At 36.0% G+C, this 20,119-nt stretch overlaps 1 protein-coding gene across 8 annotated transcripts in view; it reads right to left on the reverse strand.

Moving 5' to 3' along the window:
* Positions 1-318: 318 nt before the first annotated feature.
* The window catches only part of LOC110454943 (MAP/microtubule affinity-regulating kinase 3-like), a 48,702-nt gene continuing 28,901 nt past the window's right edge, over positions 319-20,119 (reverse strand). For 4 of the 8 annotated variants that reach the window (XM_021504767.1, XM_021504765.1, XM_021504766.1 and 1 more), the window contains 9 exons: positions 19,381-19,582; positions 17,838-17,980; positions 15,928-15,966; positions 13,252-13,448; positions 8,694-8,843; positions 7,353-7,586; positions 6,793-6,840; positions 5,412-5,465; positions 319-3,791 (listed from right to left, as the gene is read on the reverse strand). In XM_021504767.1, coding sequence (XP_021360442.1) covers positions 3,455-3,791; positions 5,412-5,465; positions 6,793-6,840; positions 7,353-7,586; positions 8,694-8,843; positions 13,252-13,448; positions 15,928-15,966; positions 17,838-17,980; positions 19,381-19,582 — 1,404 coding nt within the window. In that variant the 3' untranslated portion in view covers positions 319-3,454. Of the gene's footprint in view, positions 3,807-5,411; positions 5,466-6,792; positions 6,841-7,352; positions 7,587-8,693; positions 8,844-12,254; positions 12,273-13,251; positions 13,449-15,927; positions 15,967-17,837; positions 17,981-19,380; positions 19,583-20,119 lie in introns of all 8 variants that reach the window. The other 4 variants (XM_021504771.1, XM_021504768.1, XM_021504769.1 and 1 more) reach the window with 4 other exon arrangements.

Genomic DNA, 20,119 nt, shown 5'->3' on the forward strand with positions numbered 1-20,119 from the left:
ATCTTTACAAAATAACCTCACAGGCTCAACAGAACACTAGACGAAACATTTAAAATCAAACATAAAATAGGTTTTGTCCTAACTGATCGTAACTCTTCAAGCAGAATGACTTGTCACCCATAGGCTACTAACAACATACTCTTGACTACATTGCTAGCAGTAATAAATAGGTATGCATGTAAAATCAGTTGTTTTTACACTCCAGTTAAAGGCAGGTCACTTATGAATAGATTATTGACCTTTTCCTATATATATTTATCATATATAGCATAATTATTGTAGTTCCGTATTTTATTATTAGATAATGTTAAAAAAATATAACATACAAAATACCCTTAAATCATATTAATAAATAAAATCAAAGAGTTGCACTATTATGCATTTGTGGCACTGTGCTACCACTGAACCATGACATCGTAGTCACACCGTTACTGCTTCACCGTCAGTGGGTTACTGCCGACAGGGTCACAAGCTCGCTGTTCCTCCCTCTCAAGCTTTGACTTGCCCTTTCACAGTTATGGCCATATTGAAGTGTGTGAACACTTTCTCCACCAGCATACCCCACCCCTTACTAGGCAGCATCTGCCCTCATCCCTCTCTCAACTAAGCAGGCATCTTAATTTGATATTGTGGTAAGAGCGAAACAGCTGAAACTTGCGAAAAGGAAAATATCTTTTTTTTCAATTTGATGTTTCTCAGTTCTTCAAAACTTGATATGAAGGAAAGCTATCTATACATTGTCACAGAGGACAAATCAACATGATAGGAATGTTAGTATTAGATGATCAGCAACACAATCAGCCATTTCAATCAAAACTTGTCCAAATCCTTCTAACCTTGTGAATACCAGCACATCACCTGCAGTGTTTGTAAAGTATGATTCTGCTCGCTGCTAGATCCATTGCCAAAGCATAAGCCATTCCAACACTACATTTGGTGACTAAATCAGAATACCACACAAGCTAAATTCATCCAGTTGTCGTACTAGTGTTGCACTTCAATGAAATAAGAAAATTCCTGCCGAGCTTTTAGTTTATATGCAAGACAGAGGACACTACTTTGAGGAAAATGATTTGATGACAAAAACCAATAGAACAAGACATTGTGTCTGTATGGACAAGCAGCAAGTTGATCAACAACAAGCATGATTCACATTCAACACAATCCCGTCGTCGACTCCAAACTTGCGTACCCAGTAAAATTCATGAGAATGACTTAATGACAGATTAATGCATGTACTCGTCAGCAGACATATCCAAGGTCTCGGGAATCAATGGAAGCTAGTGACGAAGGCAGGATATATGATGTGATATCTGAGATCATACGGTAACATGTGTATAACTTGCATATTCTGCTGTCCTGTAGAACAGACTACATTTGAAAGCAATAAAATATCATGACTACTCAGCAAAACAGAACGGTTCGATAACAAAGAACACTAGTAAATATAATACCTCAGTATGTTTACCAAGTTTACCAAGTTCAGCCCATGTTCTCTTAAATACTTTTGTTTCAGCCCAAAACTTTTTATCCAAATGTGATTTCATGTACTTCATTTCTGAATTTTACAACCCCATCACAAACCTGCCATCTGAATCTTCCTAGACCACTACTAGTCTGTCTTAAAACCATTATAAACTTGCCCATCTAAACTTTTCTAGAATACTACCAGAGATTCTTATCTATGCTGGTTAGAATTATTCCTCTAATTATTTATTTTATTGAGTCTACTTTCCTTGTGATGGTTGGGGAGTGTTAGTACAGTAACTGATACATGATTTAATAACACAGGCGAGTGTCAAAAGAGAATTGTGTTTACTTCACAGACAAAACCAATTCACGTGTCTTTTCCTTCCACACTCGCTCATTACACTTCACAAACTCGCAAGGGAAATCCCCGGTCAGTGGACACAGTCTCCTCCCAACCCAGGCATAACAATTAAACTGAATAATAACAAATGTGATAAAAGTGAGGTGGTGCTCATATAAGGAAAAGCACTGTAGGTCTACAGACAAACAAAATCAATGCATGGTGTAATTTGTTATCAAATTGTGAGTGATTAAAAAAGCTAGGTAAATCCAGTTGGGAGAGGGTGCATCAATTTGATATCTTTATCTCGAAGTATGAAGATATACAGTACAGCAGTAAAACCTACTTATAACGCCATTCCTTTCGTTGCCACCACACTAAGGGTTACCACAAAGAAAATTTTCAAGTTCCCCCTTTCATTCTCCCTTTGCAGTTCCTTTTCAAATTTCCATTAATATAGTCAAATCACTTTGTATGATTCAAATTTTGTTGGACAACTAGTGGCATTATATAGAGGTTTTTACCGTACTTTCAGTGAAAGGGTAATTTAAATTCCCTTTTAAATCAGTGGTTGTTGAATTAAATCAATCACAACTTCAATCTCCAGTTTTACAGAACATTCAATAGTTTACTGAATGAACTATCAATTCTTAACATATTTATTTCTACATAAGTTGGAATACAATTAATAAAATAATTTATACCTATCAAATGCCCATAGCTTTAACATTGTTCAATGCTCGGCCCACTGAGTTGCCATCATTCACAGAGCAAAATATTTAGATGTTTATAAACAGGCAGATTTTTGCATGTTTATAGTATCACAGTCGAAGAGGAAAACTACTTACATAGGTAATGTTCAGTGATTTGGCTTTCTGTTATAACATTACACACTGAACCAATTATTTCATCAAACAATACAGTTCATATCACTTGATAAAGAATATAATGAAACAGCGAAATCCAAACCTCTGAACAACACCTATGAATGAACGACGACAACTCAGCTCACCATCTGTCACTGTCTGTAATTCTTTAACAGGTCGGATCGTTGAACAAGTGCCTGCTCTAACACAATCTTCTCCTACTACCAGAATAATATGATTGCACTGTGGAAGATATACAGAGCAAGAGACAGTACAGAAAATTAAGTTAATGGGGGAGAGAGGGGAAGAGAGAGATTAGGACTGCTAATTCATTTAGACTAGCAGAAGGAGAAATGCACTTGTAACAACATTCATCACTTAGTTTGCATTTAATACACTAAAGCACATTCATCAAATGATATACTCTTTCTCTTTACATACATGTGTACAATTTCAAACCCTGGTCTCGCCTTTGGGTGTCTAATTTAGCTATATTACAGTGACCTTTTTACAATATTAACATTGTACAAAAATTATACATGTGGGGAGAGGGGGTAATGTTACATGTGATTGAATAGGAGGAGGTTACTGCATCTTGAGTTATCCTTCTGAGACTTGAAGTATGGTACGGGCCCAGCACCAGACACCTTCCCACTACAGCAATGTTGCTCCTGTAGGTGAACCTCCAGGTAACCCTTCAGGTTAACAAGGATACCACACAACCTGCCTCAATTCCAGGATAACCTACTTGTCCGTTCTTGCAGCACTGGGCCCTACATCAAAGTTTCAACTCATTTGCAATTTTAGATGCAATGTTTTTAAATCCTATGGAAGTTCCTGAAATTCGTTTGAAACGAACTCCATTCAAGGAGAGTCTTGGCAATTTACAAACCTCCATCTCCCATTGCACTAGGCTATCTGTGTTGGGGTCGCCATGGACACACAACAGGAGGAACTTCTCCCTTTGTTCATAGTCACAGTTGTTAGCATCTAATACTTTACGAATCTCCTTCATCATCTCGTTGGGATCCATTGAACTGGTCGTTTTCATGCTCCACGTGAAGCGAAGCGACCGTGGCTTGATGGGGTCACCTTCACGACCCTCGTTGACTGACCTGCGGAACAATTTGCTGAAAATTAAAATCAAGTTGGAAAACATATTAATGGCTGTCCCTCCTGACACAGAGCTGCAGATTTGTCTGTATTAGTAGTCAGAAGTTTACGGTGGTCCTAGTGATAGCAGTCAGTCATGCTTGTGATTTTACATAAACCCTCATAATGTAGACAGTGTATTTTTCTACTTACTTAAATCCCGACATTGTAGACAACTTCAGGAAATAATTCCATCATCTTTCAGTGTAATTCACAAACCGCGTTATGTCCTGATCATTTAGGGTCTACGTAAGTAGTGGTAGGTTAATAGTGACAATAATAACTGCTGTAAGGAATGTCTCCATCCCCTTCTTAGAAAATAACAGAAAAGTTCCATATAACCTCAATTTATCAGCAAAATTTAAATTGGAATATTTTATTTTGCCAACACTGATGTTAATGTTAGGTACATCTTTACAAAGTATTTGAGCAGGGAATATGGCAACTTTCCAGGTAGGAGAATAAGCCAACCAATTAAGGTAAATATGGCACATGCTACTGCCAACCACTCCATGTTTATAATACAGCCATTCATTTGTGTAACGGTAAACCATTATCATTTTCTCTTACAAAGCAATCATGCATGTTTAACTGAGGACAACATGCGTTAAGTGAGCAGGTTACACAAATAACTTGTGGTTAATAAAATGGAGATACATAACGAAAAAAGAGCGAGGTGACAGAAACTCAACTAAGCAAGTGTGTACTAGATTACCCATTATACCCCAATCACCTTTACCAGTACGACTAGCAGTTCACAAACTATACAGTATTCATGCAAAATATTAGAACTTCAGTGCTGACTGCTAGGGTTTGAATGTCACTGTTTGACACTTGTGTAACTGTTGACTGAACAGAGTGTAAAAGAGTATATAACAGATTAACTAGACACCTGCATTACGAAACACATGTGTTAAAAAACTTTTAGATATAGATATTCACCATGGATTATACAGAAATTCATATATCATTTGAACATGTATTTTTGAAGAATCACTAATGTTTCAATTTCGAATGAAGATTGTTCTTATTTGGGTTTTTTGAGATGTACACCTCCGTTACACTCATGCAGTGTTCGCTATTACCAGGTCCACCGTAAACGTAACGTCCAGTCTGGCTTGAGACCTTTTATCGTGTTTACTCACAAATGTCAGGAGCCGCCATTCAAAAGTATCAGGTTTATACATGTACCGGTAACACCAGTCTGATTTGCCAGACAAGTTCACTACAACAATCACTAACTCGGGTGTAAAGAAGGGCAGCCAGCCAGCATGAAAAGGGAAAAGTTAGTTTTAATGTTCCCCTCAACATGGATATAACAAAATCTACATACAACCATGTTATCAGTGATGTATATTAATAGTGGTAATATATAGAAGAGTAAGAGATCATTAACCATGTTAATTGATAAAGGCTTATCTAACTACAGTAAAATGAAAATTACCGTCTCACATACATGTATGTACATACATCAATCAATGCCTTTACCAATGTATAAAGCCTTTACTTCCACTTTTTTTTTTATTCAACTAACCACATACCGAGATTTTTATCTTTCAACAAAAACCTTGTGTAAAACTTACCCTTGCAATCGGGACAGTTGGGATGATTCAGATGGAGACAATGAAGTGTTATACCTAGGATGAAATTTTTAGAGTCAATTAAGTGACCCTTTGGATCAACTCTAGGGGTTTAACCATGCTAAAACTAGAGGAATTCACTCAAACAGAAGCTGTAAACAGCTACAAATAAATAGATCCACATAAAGTTATGAAAAGTTCTACAACGCAGATTTAGGATTTCATTTAGAGTTAGAACGGGTCGTCAGCCCTTTGTTTGTAATTTACACTTTACTGTAGCTTGTTGAAGATACAAGATATTTCAGTTATATAATATACATCTCAACATAAAGTAAAACAGTTGATAACTAAATACATGGCAACTAATAACAAGTGTTAATGCCTAGTGTCAGTGGAATGTCATCAGTAATGGCCACAAAGAGCGCCACTGTTACCCTCTGAATCACATCTTTGCCATACTTTCAGAAATGGTTCAAGTATGAAGTATATTATTCATTAAAAGGGAATCCAACTGACTGTCTTAAAAGTTATTGTATAAATACTGGTATAAGTTAACATTTGAAAGGTTTCTGTAATTTCCTACATTATCTGCTCTCTTTGCTATTAACAGCATTGTGCTTATGACACCTCTATCCTTACAGTTATTTTCCTAAGACACCACATTTTTGTCCGTCATTCGCTGCACACAAGATATTCCACTGTCCCTAGGAATTAATACTACTCCTAAAGCTTCACTACAGGATCAAACATTTCAATGACACAACAATGCGCTACACCTGAAAAGGAATCACAAGACAGTAGGAGCCATAGAGACAGCCGAGGTTACAGGTAAATATGGGCAGCCCAAGGGGGCGCGCAGGAATCACACAGAAGCAGGAATCACTCTCTCGTTAAAATTATTAAGTTTTAAAATATCTTGCACAAATAAATCTTAAACCATATAATATTATATAAAGACATACACATCTGAAATGTTAATGTGTTCTTTCATAATTACGGACAATCAATTTCATAAAATTTTGACTTATTTTCAAAAGATACATGTATGCATTGAACAAATTACTATTTCATTACCATGTACATACATGTGATATCTCCTGTACAACTCTGAGCTTTACAACTCTTTTCACACCTCAACCAGGTTAAAACTCATTCATATTTATTTTTCGTAAACTCTGCAGCTCAAATCACGCCTGCTGTTGTACAGTAGCTGGAGGCGACCTGTATCAACTGTACAAAAAATTGATTAGATCTTCAGTTCTATCTTACCTGAGTGCAATCAAAAATAAGGTTTCATCTTTGTGCAAGTTACTTTCAGTGTTATAAATAATGTGTAGTATTTCCCAAGTAAAACATAATGTGAGATTCAGTTGATCTGAAATACCTTTTTTTCAAGTCCCGACCCTGACTATTGTTTTCTGGTATGAAATCTCTAAAAAACAAAAGAAAATAAGAATAATTTAAGGAAAATCAAAATCTGGATCAATCGGGAAACTGAAAGAATCCCGAGAAGCCAGTAATATTAGGAGATATCACATGTCTGTAAAGGTATCCAATCATCTGTAACAGGCAATGACATTTATACTCTATTTGTTGTTAGAAATAGTTACACATGTGACTTGCATAGCAATGTGATCATGCAACTTCCTGCTAATAGTACACGCAATCAAGCAAAACATGACATATCACTCATCACAAAGATGTACAGCACCACATACAGTAGGGGAGATAACTCAAACTGCCTTAACATAGGCATTTAGTCACATTTTAACATTGAAAAAAGATACAAGTATGCGAGAAGAACATCTCTTTTTGCTTTATAATCTGTAACATTTCAAGAAATCAGTAATAAATATTTTTAAACTCATCAGAAAAAAACATTGAATTTGACCCCAAAAAAAAACATATGTTGCATAAAACAACAGCCCAAGGAGAAAAACTTACCTTCTGCTAAATTTTGATGTAAGCTTATTTAAGAAAGACATGCGGCCTGCCTGGCCCATGGCAGAGGTATCCTGAGAGTGAGACGGAATACCGTCAGGCCCATTGTATTGACGCTGCCGTCTGTCCCGAATAGGCCCACCATGGAATGTATTCCTACTGGCTGTGTTACGATAAAGGGAGCTTTTAGGAGCAGCGGGGGAGACAGGCACAGTGGAGGTTTTACCTGGAGCAGTTCTGTGGATAGAGACATGGAAACACACATACAAATGTATCCCTTTTGGGGATTCATAGCTTCCAGTCAATCAAAATATTTCAAATATATTGTCCTTTATTCTCTCCCTTTTTAACGCTTGATTGAAATGTTATCTTGAAAGACAGAGTTTATACAAGTGATTCCTGCATCAAAGCAAACATTTTTTTAGAAGCAGGAAAATATATTTCTATCCCAATACCAACATATGAATTTTATAAACACAGCATACTAATTTTCTAATCCTAAAGCTGAAATAATTCAAAAGGATGATTATTATGTTTTAAGAAAATAGTTATTCGAATAGTAATGAGAAATAGTTATTCAAATAGTAATGTTCAAAGGTATCGAAATTCTATGGAAATCAATTTTGGAATCATTTTTCATAACTGTATTTATTGTATCTGTAGCCAATTAAATTTCTCAATCATTTCAATATTAAATTTCAAATCAATCATAACCCTCAATTATTCATTCATCCTTTAAGTCCTTTGTGGTGATTCACCAAGAGTAATAAAACAGGGAGATTTTCTTAAGAGAAGATAAAGCAATATTTTTGCTTCAATTTTATAACTGATGCAGCATAGAAAGCAGACATCCAACTATTTCACATGGATTTTATCATAATGTTCACTTAGTCAGTTAGTAAAAAGCCAATACAATCACATCTTAGCTTCTGGCTCAAAGCAAAAATATGTACCAAACCCAACTAAACATGTAAATGCGTAAAAATTGAAAATTTGAAATTGAGCAGAATACATATAGAAGATCAAATTAGTTCAACAGAAGTACAGAGAAATACAAGATATATAATAATGAGGAAAGACAATAGTTACACACATCTAGAGAGATATTAGTTACAGGCCCCCTTTCATAAAGAACGTGCATGTGTTTCTTATCCTTAGTTATCTGCATTAGTAGCAGACAAGATACATTTCTCCAAATTTAAATGTTTCAGATCTTTTTGTTTTAAAAGCCTTTTTTTCTTGCTGTTTCAAATTTTCAAAGACAGTATACCACGAGATAATTTCCTGCACAGAAAAAAGCAGTGAAGCGATCGCGAAGAAACTGTTTTTTCTCTGTGTACTCACGTTGGCCGAAATTCACCATCTAAGGGAGGCAAGTCTGTAACCCGCGAAGTTTGAGACTGACTTAAACTTGCAGATTTGACATGGCCATGCCCTTTGGGTCTGACTGAAGGTACTTCTGATGATGAAGGGGTTGTAGAATTGGTCATAGGGCTGAAACAACATGCACACACAGCGGAGTAAGTCTCAACATTCAACATCATAGAAAAGTATATACAACAGATGTTCCAGCAGAGCATTCCACATACACAGTACCTAGTTCATCTAAAAGACTAATTATCCTATATTACAATTTAAAGAACAAATCTGTCGCAGGACTTGTTCTATCTGAACAGCTAGTAATATATAACACATCTAACAAAACTTATACTGATTAAACAGGGGCGGAAAGGAGAAGATTAAAAAAGTAATAGCCAAGACATCAGCTACATTGATATTCCTGCAGTAACACAGCTTAAACACAACTGGCATTGTCCTCCAGCATGTTGCCTAGTGTTGGTGCACAAGCATAAAATTATATATACATGCATACAAAATCTTATAGGCTGAACTCTTATCTGCAGCCCAACTTTTATTGTTCCCAACTGTACCCAGTCCCTGTTCCTTTAGCCTATATCTACAAACACATTTGATGCCCCTGTCTGTATTCTCTACCTGTTCCTAGTTTTATAGCCTCTACAAACTGTTCAAACCCAGACTGTATTCTCTGCCCTTGTTACTGTATTGTAACAGCCTCTAGAAACTGTACAAATCCAGACTGTATTCTCCGCCTTGTTACTGTATTGTAACAGCCCCTACAAACTGTTCAAATCCAGACTGTATTCTCCGCCCTTGTTACTGTATTGTAACAGCCCTTACAAACTGTACAAATCCAGACTGTATTCTCAGCCCTTGTTACTGTATTGTAAGAGCCTCTATAACCTGTACAAATCCAGACTGTATTATCTGCCCCTGTTACTGTATTGTAACAGCCCCTACAAACCGTACAAATCCAGACTGTATTCTCTGCCCTTGTTACTGAATTGTAACAGCCCTTACAAACTGTACAAATCCAGACTGTATTCTCCGCCTTGTTGCTGTATTGTAACAGCCCCTACAAACTGTACAAATCCAGACTGTATTCTCTGCCCCCGTTGCTGTATTGTAACAGCCTCTATAAACTGTACAAATCCAGACTGTATTCTCAGCCCTTGTTACTGTATTGTAAGAGCCTCTATAAACTGTACAAATCCAGACTGTATTATCTGCCCCTGTTACTGTATTGTAACAGCCTCTATAAACTGTACAAATCCAGACTGTATTCTCCGCCCTTGTTACTGTATTGTAACAGCCCCTACAAACTGTACAAATCCAGAATGTATTCTCGGCCCTTGTTACTGTATTGTAACAGCCCCTACAAACAGTACAAATCCAGACTGTATTCTCCGCTCTTGTTACTGTATTGTAACAGCCCCTACAAGCTGTACAAATCCAGAATGTATTCTCGGCACTTGTTACTGTATTGTAACAGCCCCTACAAACTGTCCAAATCCAGAATGTATTCTCGGCCCTTGTTACTGTATAGTAACAGCCCCTACAAACAGTACAAATCCAGACTGTATTCTCCGCTCTTGTTACTGTATTGTAACAGCGCCTACAAACTGTACAAATCCAGACTGTATTCTCCGCTCTTGTTACTGTACTGTAACAGCCTCTAGAAACTGTACAAATCCAGACTGTATTCCCTGCCCCTGTTACTGTATTGTAACAGCCCCTACAAACACATTCAATGTCCAAGACTGTATTCTTGTATTGTAACAGCCCCTCTCTACAAACACATTCCATGTCCCATACTGTATTGTTGTATTGTAACAGCCTCTCTCTACAATCACATTCAATGTCCCAGACTGTATTCTAGTATTGTAACAGCCTCTCTCTACAAACCCATTCCATGTCCCAGACTGTATTCTTGTTTTGTAACAGCCTCTCTCTACAAACACACTCCATGTCCCAGACTGTATTCTTGTATCGTAACAGCCTCTCTCTACAAACACATTCAATGTCCCATACTGTATTCTTGTATTTTAACAGCCTCTACAATTACATTCAATGTCCCAGACTGTATTCTCTGCCCCTGTTACTGTATTGTAACACCCTCTCTCTACAAACACATTCCATGTCCTAGACTGTATTCTTGTATTGTAACAGCCTCCCTCTACAAACACATTCCATGTCCCATTCTGTATTCTTGTATTGTAACAGCCTCTACAATTACATTCAATGTCCCAGACTGTATTCCTCTATAAACTGTACAAATCCAGACTGTATTCTCCGCCCTTGTAACTGTATTGTAACAGCCCCTACAAACTGTCCAAATCCAGAATGTATTCTCGGCCCTTGTTACTGTATAGTAACAGCCCCTACAAACAGTACAAATCCAGACTGTATTCTCCGCTCTTGTTACTGTACTGTAACAGCCTCTAGAAACTGTACAAATCCAGACTGTATTCCCTGCCCCTGTTACTGTATTGTAACAGCCCCTACAAACTGTACAAATCCAGAATGTATTCTCGGCCCTTGTTACTGTATAGTAACAGCCCCTACAAACAGTACAAATCCAGACTGTATTCTCCGCTCTTGTTACTGTACTGTAACAGCCTCTAGAAACTGTACAAATCCAGACTGTATTCCCTGCCCCTGTTACTGTATTGTAACAGCCCCTACAAGCTGTACAAATCCAGAATGTATTCTCGGGCCTTGTTACTGTATTGTAACAGCCCCTACAAACACATTCAATGTCCAAGACTGTATTCTTGTATTGTAACAACCTCTCTCTACAAACACATTCAATGCCCCCGACTGTATTCTTGTATTGTAACAGCCTCACTCTACAAACACATTCCATGTCCCAGAATGTATTCTTGTATTGTAACAGCCTCTCTTTACAAACACATTCCATGTCCCAGACTGCATTCTTGTATTGTAACAGCCTCTCTCTACAGACACATTCCATGTCCCAGACCGTATTCTTGTATTGTAACAGCCTCTCTTTACAAACACATTCCATGTCCCAGACTGCATTCTTGTATTGTAACAGCCTCTCTCTGCAAACACATCCCATGTCCCAGACTGTATTCTTGTATTGTAACAGCCTCTACAATTACATTCAATGTCCCAGACTGTATTCTCTGCCCCTGTTACTGTATTGTAACAACCTCTCTTTACAAACACACATAGTTTTCCTGTCTGTTTTCTCCGCCCCTGTTACTAGTTCTATGGTATCTCTACACATTCCTATTTCCACTACTTATAAAATACTTGCTGCGGTCTACCACAAAAAAAGTGCAATAGAAATAAATCTGCGTGGATTACTTCATAAAAGTTTGCAAAAGAAAATCAAAGATAACTTTTGATAAAGCTGAAAAAAATCATTCACTCAAAGAATGCATGTGTATATTTGAGAACATAGCCAAACATTCAACTAAAAATCAGATAATACAATTTTTTAAATGAAAACAGATAGCTGAGCATTCATTTGGTCTACATGTGTCAGGCACAAGACATCTAAAACTTTTGAGTATTTACCTAGGTTCTGTAGGTTGACTACATGGAGAAAACAGATACATGTTATCCATTATTTTAATGGAGATTACAAAGAAAATATAGAGGGATTAATTTGCATGCTACATAGATATACTGCCCTATTAGTAATTATTTAAACCACTCCCAGTTTTCACACACACCCGGAAGTTATGCATTTTCTATACAGATCAAGATGGTTTTATATCAAACACCTTCCAATACCAACAGCCTGTTGCAAGGTATACACAAGAACAAGATACTTGGGATAAGAAGAGTAAAGACATAACAGAACACCAATTTCCCACACAGAAGACAGATACTACTAGACTCCTAATAATACACAACTTGTGTACATTACTAACACTGTTTACTCTATGTAGGTATGGACATATGGAAATTCTACAAATCAAACTTCCACATTCCTTATGCCTACATATCGATTGACATAGACAGTACAAATGCAACAGTAGAGTATATTTTCTCGGTAACATTCAAATTAACCATGAAAATATTTGGAGAGCGTAAAACAAAGCATGGAACAACTACATTTTGACGAACGTCAACTGTCAAGAAATTGACCATTTTGAACTCGAACAATAGATATTTTAGCACTTCCTATTCAGGATTAAGAAAAGTATATTTCCTGTACTGGAGATCACCTATGTGTGGGAAGGAGTTATCTCACATAGTATCCCATAACGTATACTTATCGTCAGCTGGAAATTAAAATCAACACTTATATTAGTAACACATGTTTTGTATCCAAGCATGATCCATAGGCACCAAACAAAAATGTCCCCTTCCCCTTCAGGTTTATCCCTGTACGGTACTCGAGCCCTTAACCAATATTTGTGTATGGTCCCCCACTTGACTGCTATCACTATAAGGGACATTTTTGTTTGTTCCCCTTCTATGGCTATCCATAAACATTTCTTCTAGGGGTATTCCTTTTTGGGTTTCCCAGTATGCTATTCCAACATTTGGACACCTCTATGCATACCTCCTGACATCCTGACCATTGGTAGTGCGGGTTTTCTCAGCAGGGGTCTGAACACGAGCATCGCCTGGACTAAAGGTTTCACTGCGGCCTGTACGACGCGGAATGCTGCTGATGACACTGTTCTTGGGTGTTGATGAAGAAGATGATCCACTGAGTTTCTTTGGCATGGTTGCCCGTGTTGGAGTGGAAGAACTTATCTGTGAAGGAAAAACAAATGCATAAAATAATCTGTTTTACAGAGAAACTATTTGAAAGATGAAGAAAACTTCAATTTGTTGAATACACACGTTACAATGGTGTTTAGATTTAAAGCATGTCATGCAAAAATCAAATCATGAACAATAACATGAAAATTAATATACAAAACAAAACGAAAAGAAAGAAGTTAAACTCAAACACCGATAGGTCACCATGTGCCCAGCTATATATATTCAAAGTACTGCTACTCAATAGTCACACTAACCTTTTTGAATTTTTGAATATGGATAGTAAGGCCATACACAAATATATGCACCATTTACTGTCAAGTATGAATAAAATCACAATGTTTATGTTGGACATCCACCAAATAATATTTAGAATCACAGTGAACAATCCCAGTTTAGAAAGGGCCATATAATGTTGTTCTGACATTATGTTATCCATTTTAACAGTAAGGGACTCCGACTGTTAGCCATTTTGAAATATGTGATCCTGGTAATATGTTGTCGATGTAGGGTATCTATAAAACACCATTTCCCAACAAATTGAAAATGGCAGATCAAAAAGGACACTAAAGGTATTTTGAAATAGGGTTTCCCTATTCTAATTTTAGTAAGGGGCCTATTTGACCTTAGAACTTTTTAATTACCTAATGCTAATCTACAAATAACCGATCAGTACCAAAAAAACTTTTATCGCTCTGCATTCTATGATTATTTTCAGAAATAAAAATGTGGATGGATGGACTCTGTTATTGCTATCAGGCACCTGCATTGCTGATGCAGGACAATCCTAATGGATGATCAATATTCTGTTCTAAGATTTCAATTTTGCACACATATACACAGATGTTATTACCCAATTCATCAGCTCATTTGAAATTCCTTGTCAGGAAGTACTTCAATGATTGCAGCAGCATTTAAGCAGTTTGGTGTATGCTTCCTAAGGATAATGTGTATATACTTACAGAAATGAAAAATTTAATAAAGCAGTTTGGTGTAATATCAAAGGATTAGGTGTATATGCTTACAACAAATACATAAATAAAGCAATTTTGTGGATGCTGTCAAAGATTTTTGGGTTTATGTTTTACAGTTAATACCCCCAATTAAGCAGTTTGATGTATATGCTCTCTCAGGGTTTGGGGTTTATGTTTTACAGTAAATACCCCAATTAAGCAGCTTGATATATATGCTCTCTCAGGGTTTGGGGTATATGTTTTACCCAATTTAGCAGTTTGGTGTATGCTATAATAATAATAATAATAATAATTGCTATAATAATAATAATAATAGTAAATACTTTATTGGGGATAAATACATGTTCAGCCATGGGCTAATCTTCCACATGGTCCTCAAATGTGAAGATCTGGCGTTATGCTGTTGGGAAATGTCCCATTTCATGATGCCACAATACAGCCTGGTGGTCCTTAGTACTTGTTATTTCAAATTCGAATTTCAAACTATGGAACATTCCTTAAAGTTTATATAAACATAATTCAAACGGATACTTGAATGGCATTATTATTGGTAACAGACCTTTTTGGATTGAATATAAATTTGTAATGTTAAGAATTGTTAATATTGTTTGATTCATTTAAGAAACAGAAAAGTATTAAAGCTTCACGTGAGAAAGAAGTTAAATCTAGGGCTACCAGGTTAACTAATAAGTTCTATGCAATATACATGCAACCTAAATTAGGAAAAGGATCTATTCAACATATTGGGAAATTACCACTTGAAAGCTTACCCATGCCAAAGACATCTAAATATCAATCTCATTCCATGCTAATTACAAAGATCCCACAGACTATCCTACATGTATCAAGACATACCTAATTTTCATTTTATTCTCTAAACATTAACTTACACAATAAACATAACTTATCCCATTCTCTATTACAATGTTTTCTATATCAGAAAAACTTCACACATGTTACAAAACAGAAGGCAAAGTAAGTGTGTAGACATGAGAACTTCAGTGAAGTCTGTGAGGTCATGTCTACATAACATTACAATAACTAGAGAACCTTGACATTGTACCCCTGTCTGTTCCCATTTCCGTTATATAATTCCTCAACACTCCCTCAAAAGATCACCAAACCTCCTTATAACACTAAAAGTCCTCTTTGACAAATGGTGGCAATATATGGCTGAATTTATGGTATCAAATATCAACGATGGAGTAATTATCTAATTTGGATGAAATTTCAATCACTTAATGTTTCAGATCTACAGTGTTCATCATTGAATATTAACTAGTCTATATAAATTGTTTTAAGGATCAAATAACCGGAATTGCGAAGAGCAAAAATGTAGTTAGTAAATATACTAAATACGGATCAATGAAGAAAACTATGCCAAAAACAGTTTCTCACAAAGAAAGTTCTATACAGGATTTTTTTTTAAAGACAGTTTCTACAGAATATAGAAATAGAGATGTGATTAGAATCGCGAGATACATAGTTATCTTCACCTTTGGACCCTTGTAACTGTCTCGGGTAATTGCACTCCTCTGAAAATGATAAAATTCAAATCAAGCATTGTGTCTAAAATGTTAAGTGTGGGTTAGAATTAGCAGCATCAATGACATGTTCAGCTCCATTGTTGCAATAAAACTACAATTAGCTTCGTTTGTAAAATCATCACAAAAAGTTCTTTTCCCTTCATGTTTTTTTGTTGAATTTTTGACAAATTAAAAAGCTCTTCAGAAATATAGCTTATAAATAGAGAGTGTTACACCACAGTTTACAGATTCACAATACCATCAGGAATTCATTTATAATATTGTCTTAATTGACATTTAAAATGTGTCAACACTTCATCATCTGAATATGCTGTATAAATTACATGTCGCTTTCTTATTCCATCTATATAAATCCTCCATTGTATTAGAAATGCATGTATCTCCAATAGCAAAGATGGCTGTCAACACATGCAAATTGGTTAGTTAGCAAGTGTGTTTATTAACATACAGAAACACTTTAAAGTTTTTATTGTAACAGTGACACATGCAGCATGCAAATCAAAGAACATTTCCATTTGGTTTATATAGATCATCACATTTTTGAAAATGTTATACCTGTACATGAGATTTCTTCTTTCATGTTACACATCTTATTTAATTTTATACATGATGTGTGCATACACCTGTTATACTTACTATAATTGTTTTTTATCAATTAACTTCTGGAATATTGGTAATACCAAGGGATTACTGCTCCCAACAATATCAAAGACTAACTGGGCCAATATCAAAAACATGCAAACCCAATGCTCCCTTTGTCATTCAGAACACTTCAAAACTTAACATCTGACAATACATAGGATGGCCCCTGAACCTTAAATGGCCTTCTCCTTCACTGCCATTCGTCATTGACCGTGACCAAGTGGAGTGAAAATCTGGCCAGGTTCCCGATTGCAGAGAAAGGTGGGGACAGGTTTCAAGTGTAACCATACAATGACAAAGGATATCATATAAGTCTGGACAAATCACTATATGCTAAGTTTCATAAATAAGATTCAACTATCTATAAATTACGATCCACAAAAGCATAATAATTGTCTGACCCTTTACCCCTTGCCCTGACCTTGACCTTTAGGACAAAGACCTGGTAGTGCTCTGCAACAAACTGTCTGTTCACGATAACCAAATAGTGAAGTTTCATAAGAAAGATATGGCCATTTGGAAAATGTAGTGACCCCTACATACCCCTACTTGTGCGTTTTGGGTGGGGGTATTTAAGGTGGGTCCTACTCCTCAGGTTTAAGTTTATATACATGTACAGATTATATACAGAACAGAGTTAAGGCACGTTAAACTGCATATATATATATACCCAACCATTATTTGTTTTATAATGCTATCTTGGAGGATGAGTAAACATTTTCTGTACATCATGAAATTCATTTTCCATATTTATATAATTACTAAAGCATGTCATAGAGTACTTGCTGCAGCCAGACAATTCACAAAAAGCTTACAGTTCACTTGCAAAAAGCATTACTAGTGATTCTGAAGTTGGTTATCATGCATCATGCTTTTAAGACCAAGCTATGTCAGTTATTTTTTATTTAAAGTACAAAGTCAAAAATTCCCAATATATATGCCATCCATTAGAATGGTAAAGAAATAAATATTTTCCATGAAAGATGAAATGTTTTTTGGAAAAATTGCTATTGAATTACAAATGTAGTTACAGGAGAACTCTACAGATAAGAAGGCAAATATTACACAGCTGAACGGTAGTAAATTGAGTCCTGAACAAATCATTCATTTTTTCTTCTATTACACAGCTGATGGTAAGTAAAATTTGTCATGAACACTACAGGAAGTAGAATTTGTCCTGTAGCAGTATTCCATTCTTCCTGCATTGTCATACTTACGCCAACCTTGGGAGACTCCATGGAGGAACCCCCTGATGGTGTTTTTCTCCCTGATATGATGTTCTCCTTCGTCGTTGATGTGTCTATCGCATTCTGTCGCCGTGAATGAGATGACGACTGAGAACTTGTTGGTCCTGCCGTACCTGTAAGTATGTCGAAATGTTTTATGTTTCTGCTGTAACCAAACACATGCCTACCAGACTAACCTGAAGTTGTAGCTGTATTGAATTACAGTAACTACACTAAATTGTAGTTAAATTGTATTACACTAGATACACTAGATATATGGCATTACACTAGCTACAATAACTGAAATCATATTACATTAAATTTACTTTAAATTAAAGCTATTTAACAATTAAAACATGGTTAAATTTCTTGCTCCAATAGACAAAGCGTTAGAAAATTGGCCTGATCAAAGGAAACCAGAAATTTGCTCATTCCCATACTTTAACTGACTAATAATATCAATACCATAGGAAAGTCGCAATGTTTCAAAATACAAACTTCTAACCAATGTCTGTATATCAAAATCTATGCTTTCTACATTGTCTGTACTCACTATCTCACTATTGAGGGGCACGGTCAGTATAACCTCTGCCCACTCACCTGAATGGCTTCATCATCTTTGTGAGGCATTTACAGAAAATACACTAAAGGAGATAGTCTGCAGCAGTGTTTTAGTTACAGAACTAACACACCGCTGATAGAGGTCTCTCTCTCTGGACAGCATTAAAGTCAGGGCAAAACTGGGGATACCGTTCATTTAACGAGTTCCTAATGCATAAAGCTGATCAAGTGAAGAAATCTTTATTACACTTTCTTAAGTTGATGTATCAAACTAACTACACTAGGGAGTACTTGAATTATTTAGAGGAACATTTACAGAGGATATCAAGCAAATGGATGTGCAATATTTTTTCTTTCACTCCGATTATCTGACATCAACACATTACTTTCCGCAAGATTTGATATTAGAATTAGTGTTTTTAAATCTATTATATATTAATCTCATATGATGGTGTTAAAATCACATTGTTCACTTTATTTGTATTAAGCCCATTTAGTTCTTCAAAATGTCAACAATAAAGTTATGAAAATATTTCAGTGGAAATATTGAATTTCTTGTATAAATTACCACTGCAAATGACTTGCATGCAATGAAGCAATGTTGTTATGTGTATGATATGATGAAGCATGCCTGGAAAATACTCAATGTAAGGTCAATGGGGGTTTTCTCATATATAATGGGACTTAAAAATATATTTTTTTAAAAAGCAACAAAAATGTACATGCTTATTTTCTACAAAATATCACAACATCTAACAATCACAACTCCTCTTATACAATAGGTATATTCATTTTCGAAAAATCAAGACCAAATATCACCTGATTATCTGATATCATCTTCACAAGTCCTCTGCACATCAATGCAAAACATTGATTGAGCAATAGAAAGGTGATCCTTACCCGACTTTTGTACCTATCCTTGAGACAAGACATACACAACACATAATACTCTACCAGTGGGTACAACACGTACGTCGGATACTACCATTATTTTCTGCGCCTTGACTGTACCGTCTGCGACCCTGGCCTGAACTTGTGGTGGCAGACTGACTGCGTGTCACCTTGTTCGGAGATGTGTTATTGTTTGCAGTGTTTTCACTATGAGGTCGATTAGATGATGATAATGGTAAATGGCGCAAGGATTGGCTACTCCCAGACCGATCACTTCCCTCCAACTGCAAAGATATAATAACAACACAAATGTACAAACATTTATTTGTATTAGTGCCTTAATGTCTCTAGAACTTATCATTGTTTAGTACCTGATGGTTAACTATATCATGTAGTCGTTACAACTGCTGTCATCTGCATGTAGTGTTGGCCATCTAGTCCATATGTTGCAACTATAAGAACTTGTTCAGTCACTGTTAACCTATATATCTATTTACTTAGTATAAACAGCTAAAACATTATGCACAAACAGAAAGGTGGTCCTATCTACCTGCTTTATAGATTCTGAAAACCATATGTAAGGACATGGCTTTTTTAATAGATCAATCAATTAAATGAATTAGTTATTTCACTTATTCTGGAATTAAATTCATGCAAAATGAAAGAGTAAGCAATGAAGTGTTTTTTGCTGTTATTCATTAATCAACCAGTTTTCCCACAGGGAGCGAGTTTAAAGTAATATCTGTTTTGAACAAAGGAAACTTATTTTAGATACATCTGACCTCATCTTGTCTACTACCTAAAGTATACACATATATGTT

The sequence above is a fragment of the Mizuhopecten yessoensis genome, unplaced genomic scaffold (assembly GCF_002113885.1).
Source record: "Mizuhopecten yessoensis strain PY_sf001 unplaced genomic scaffold, ASM211388v2 scaffold8111, whole genome shotgun sequence".
NCBI classification, from domain to species: domain Eukaryota; kingdom Metazoa; phylum Mollusca; class Bivalvia; order Pectinida; family Pectinidae; genus Mizuhopecten; species Mizuhopecten yessoensis.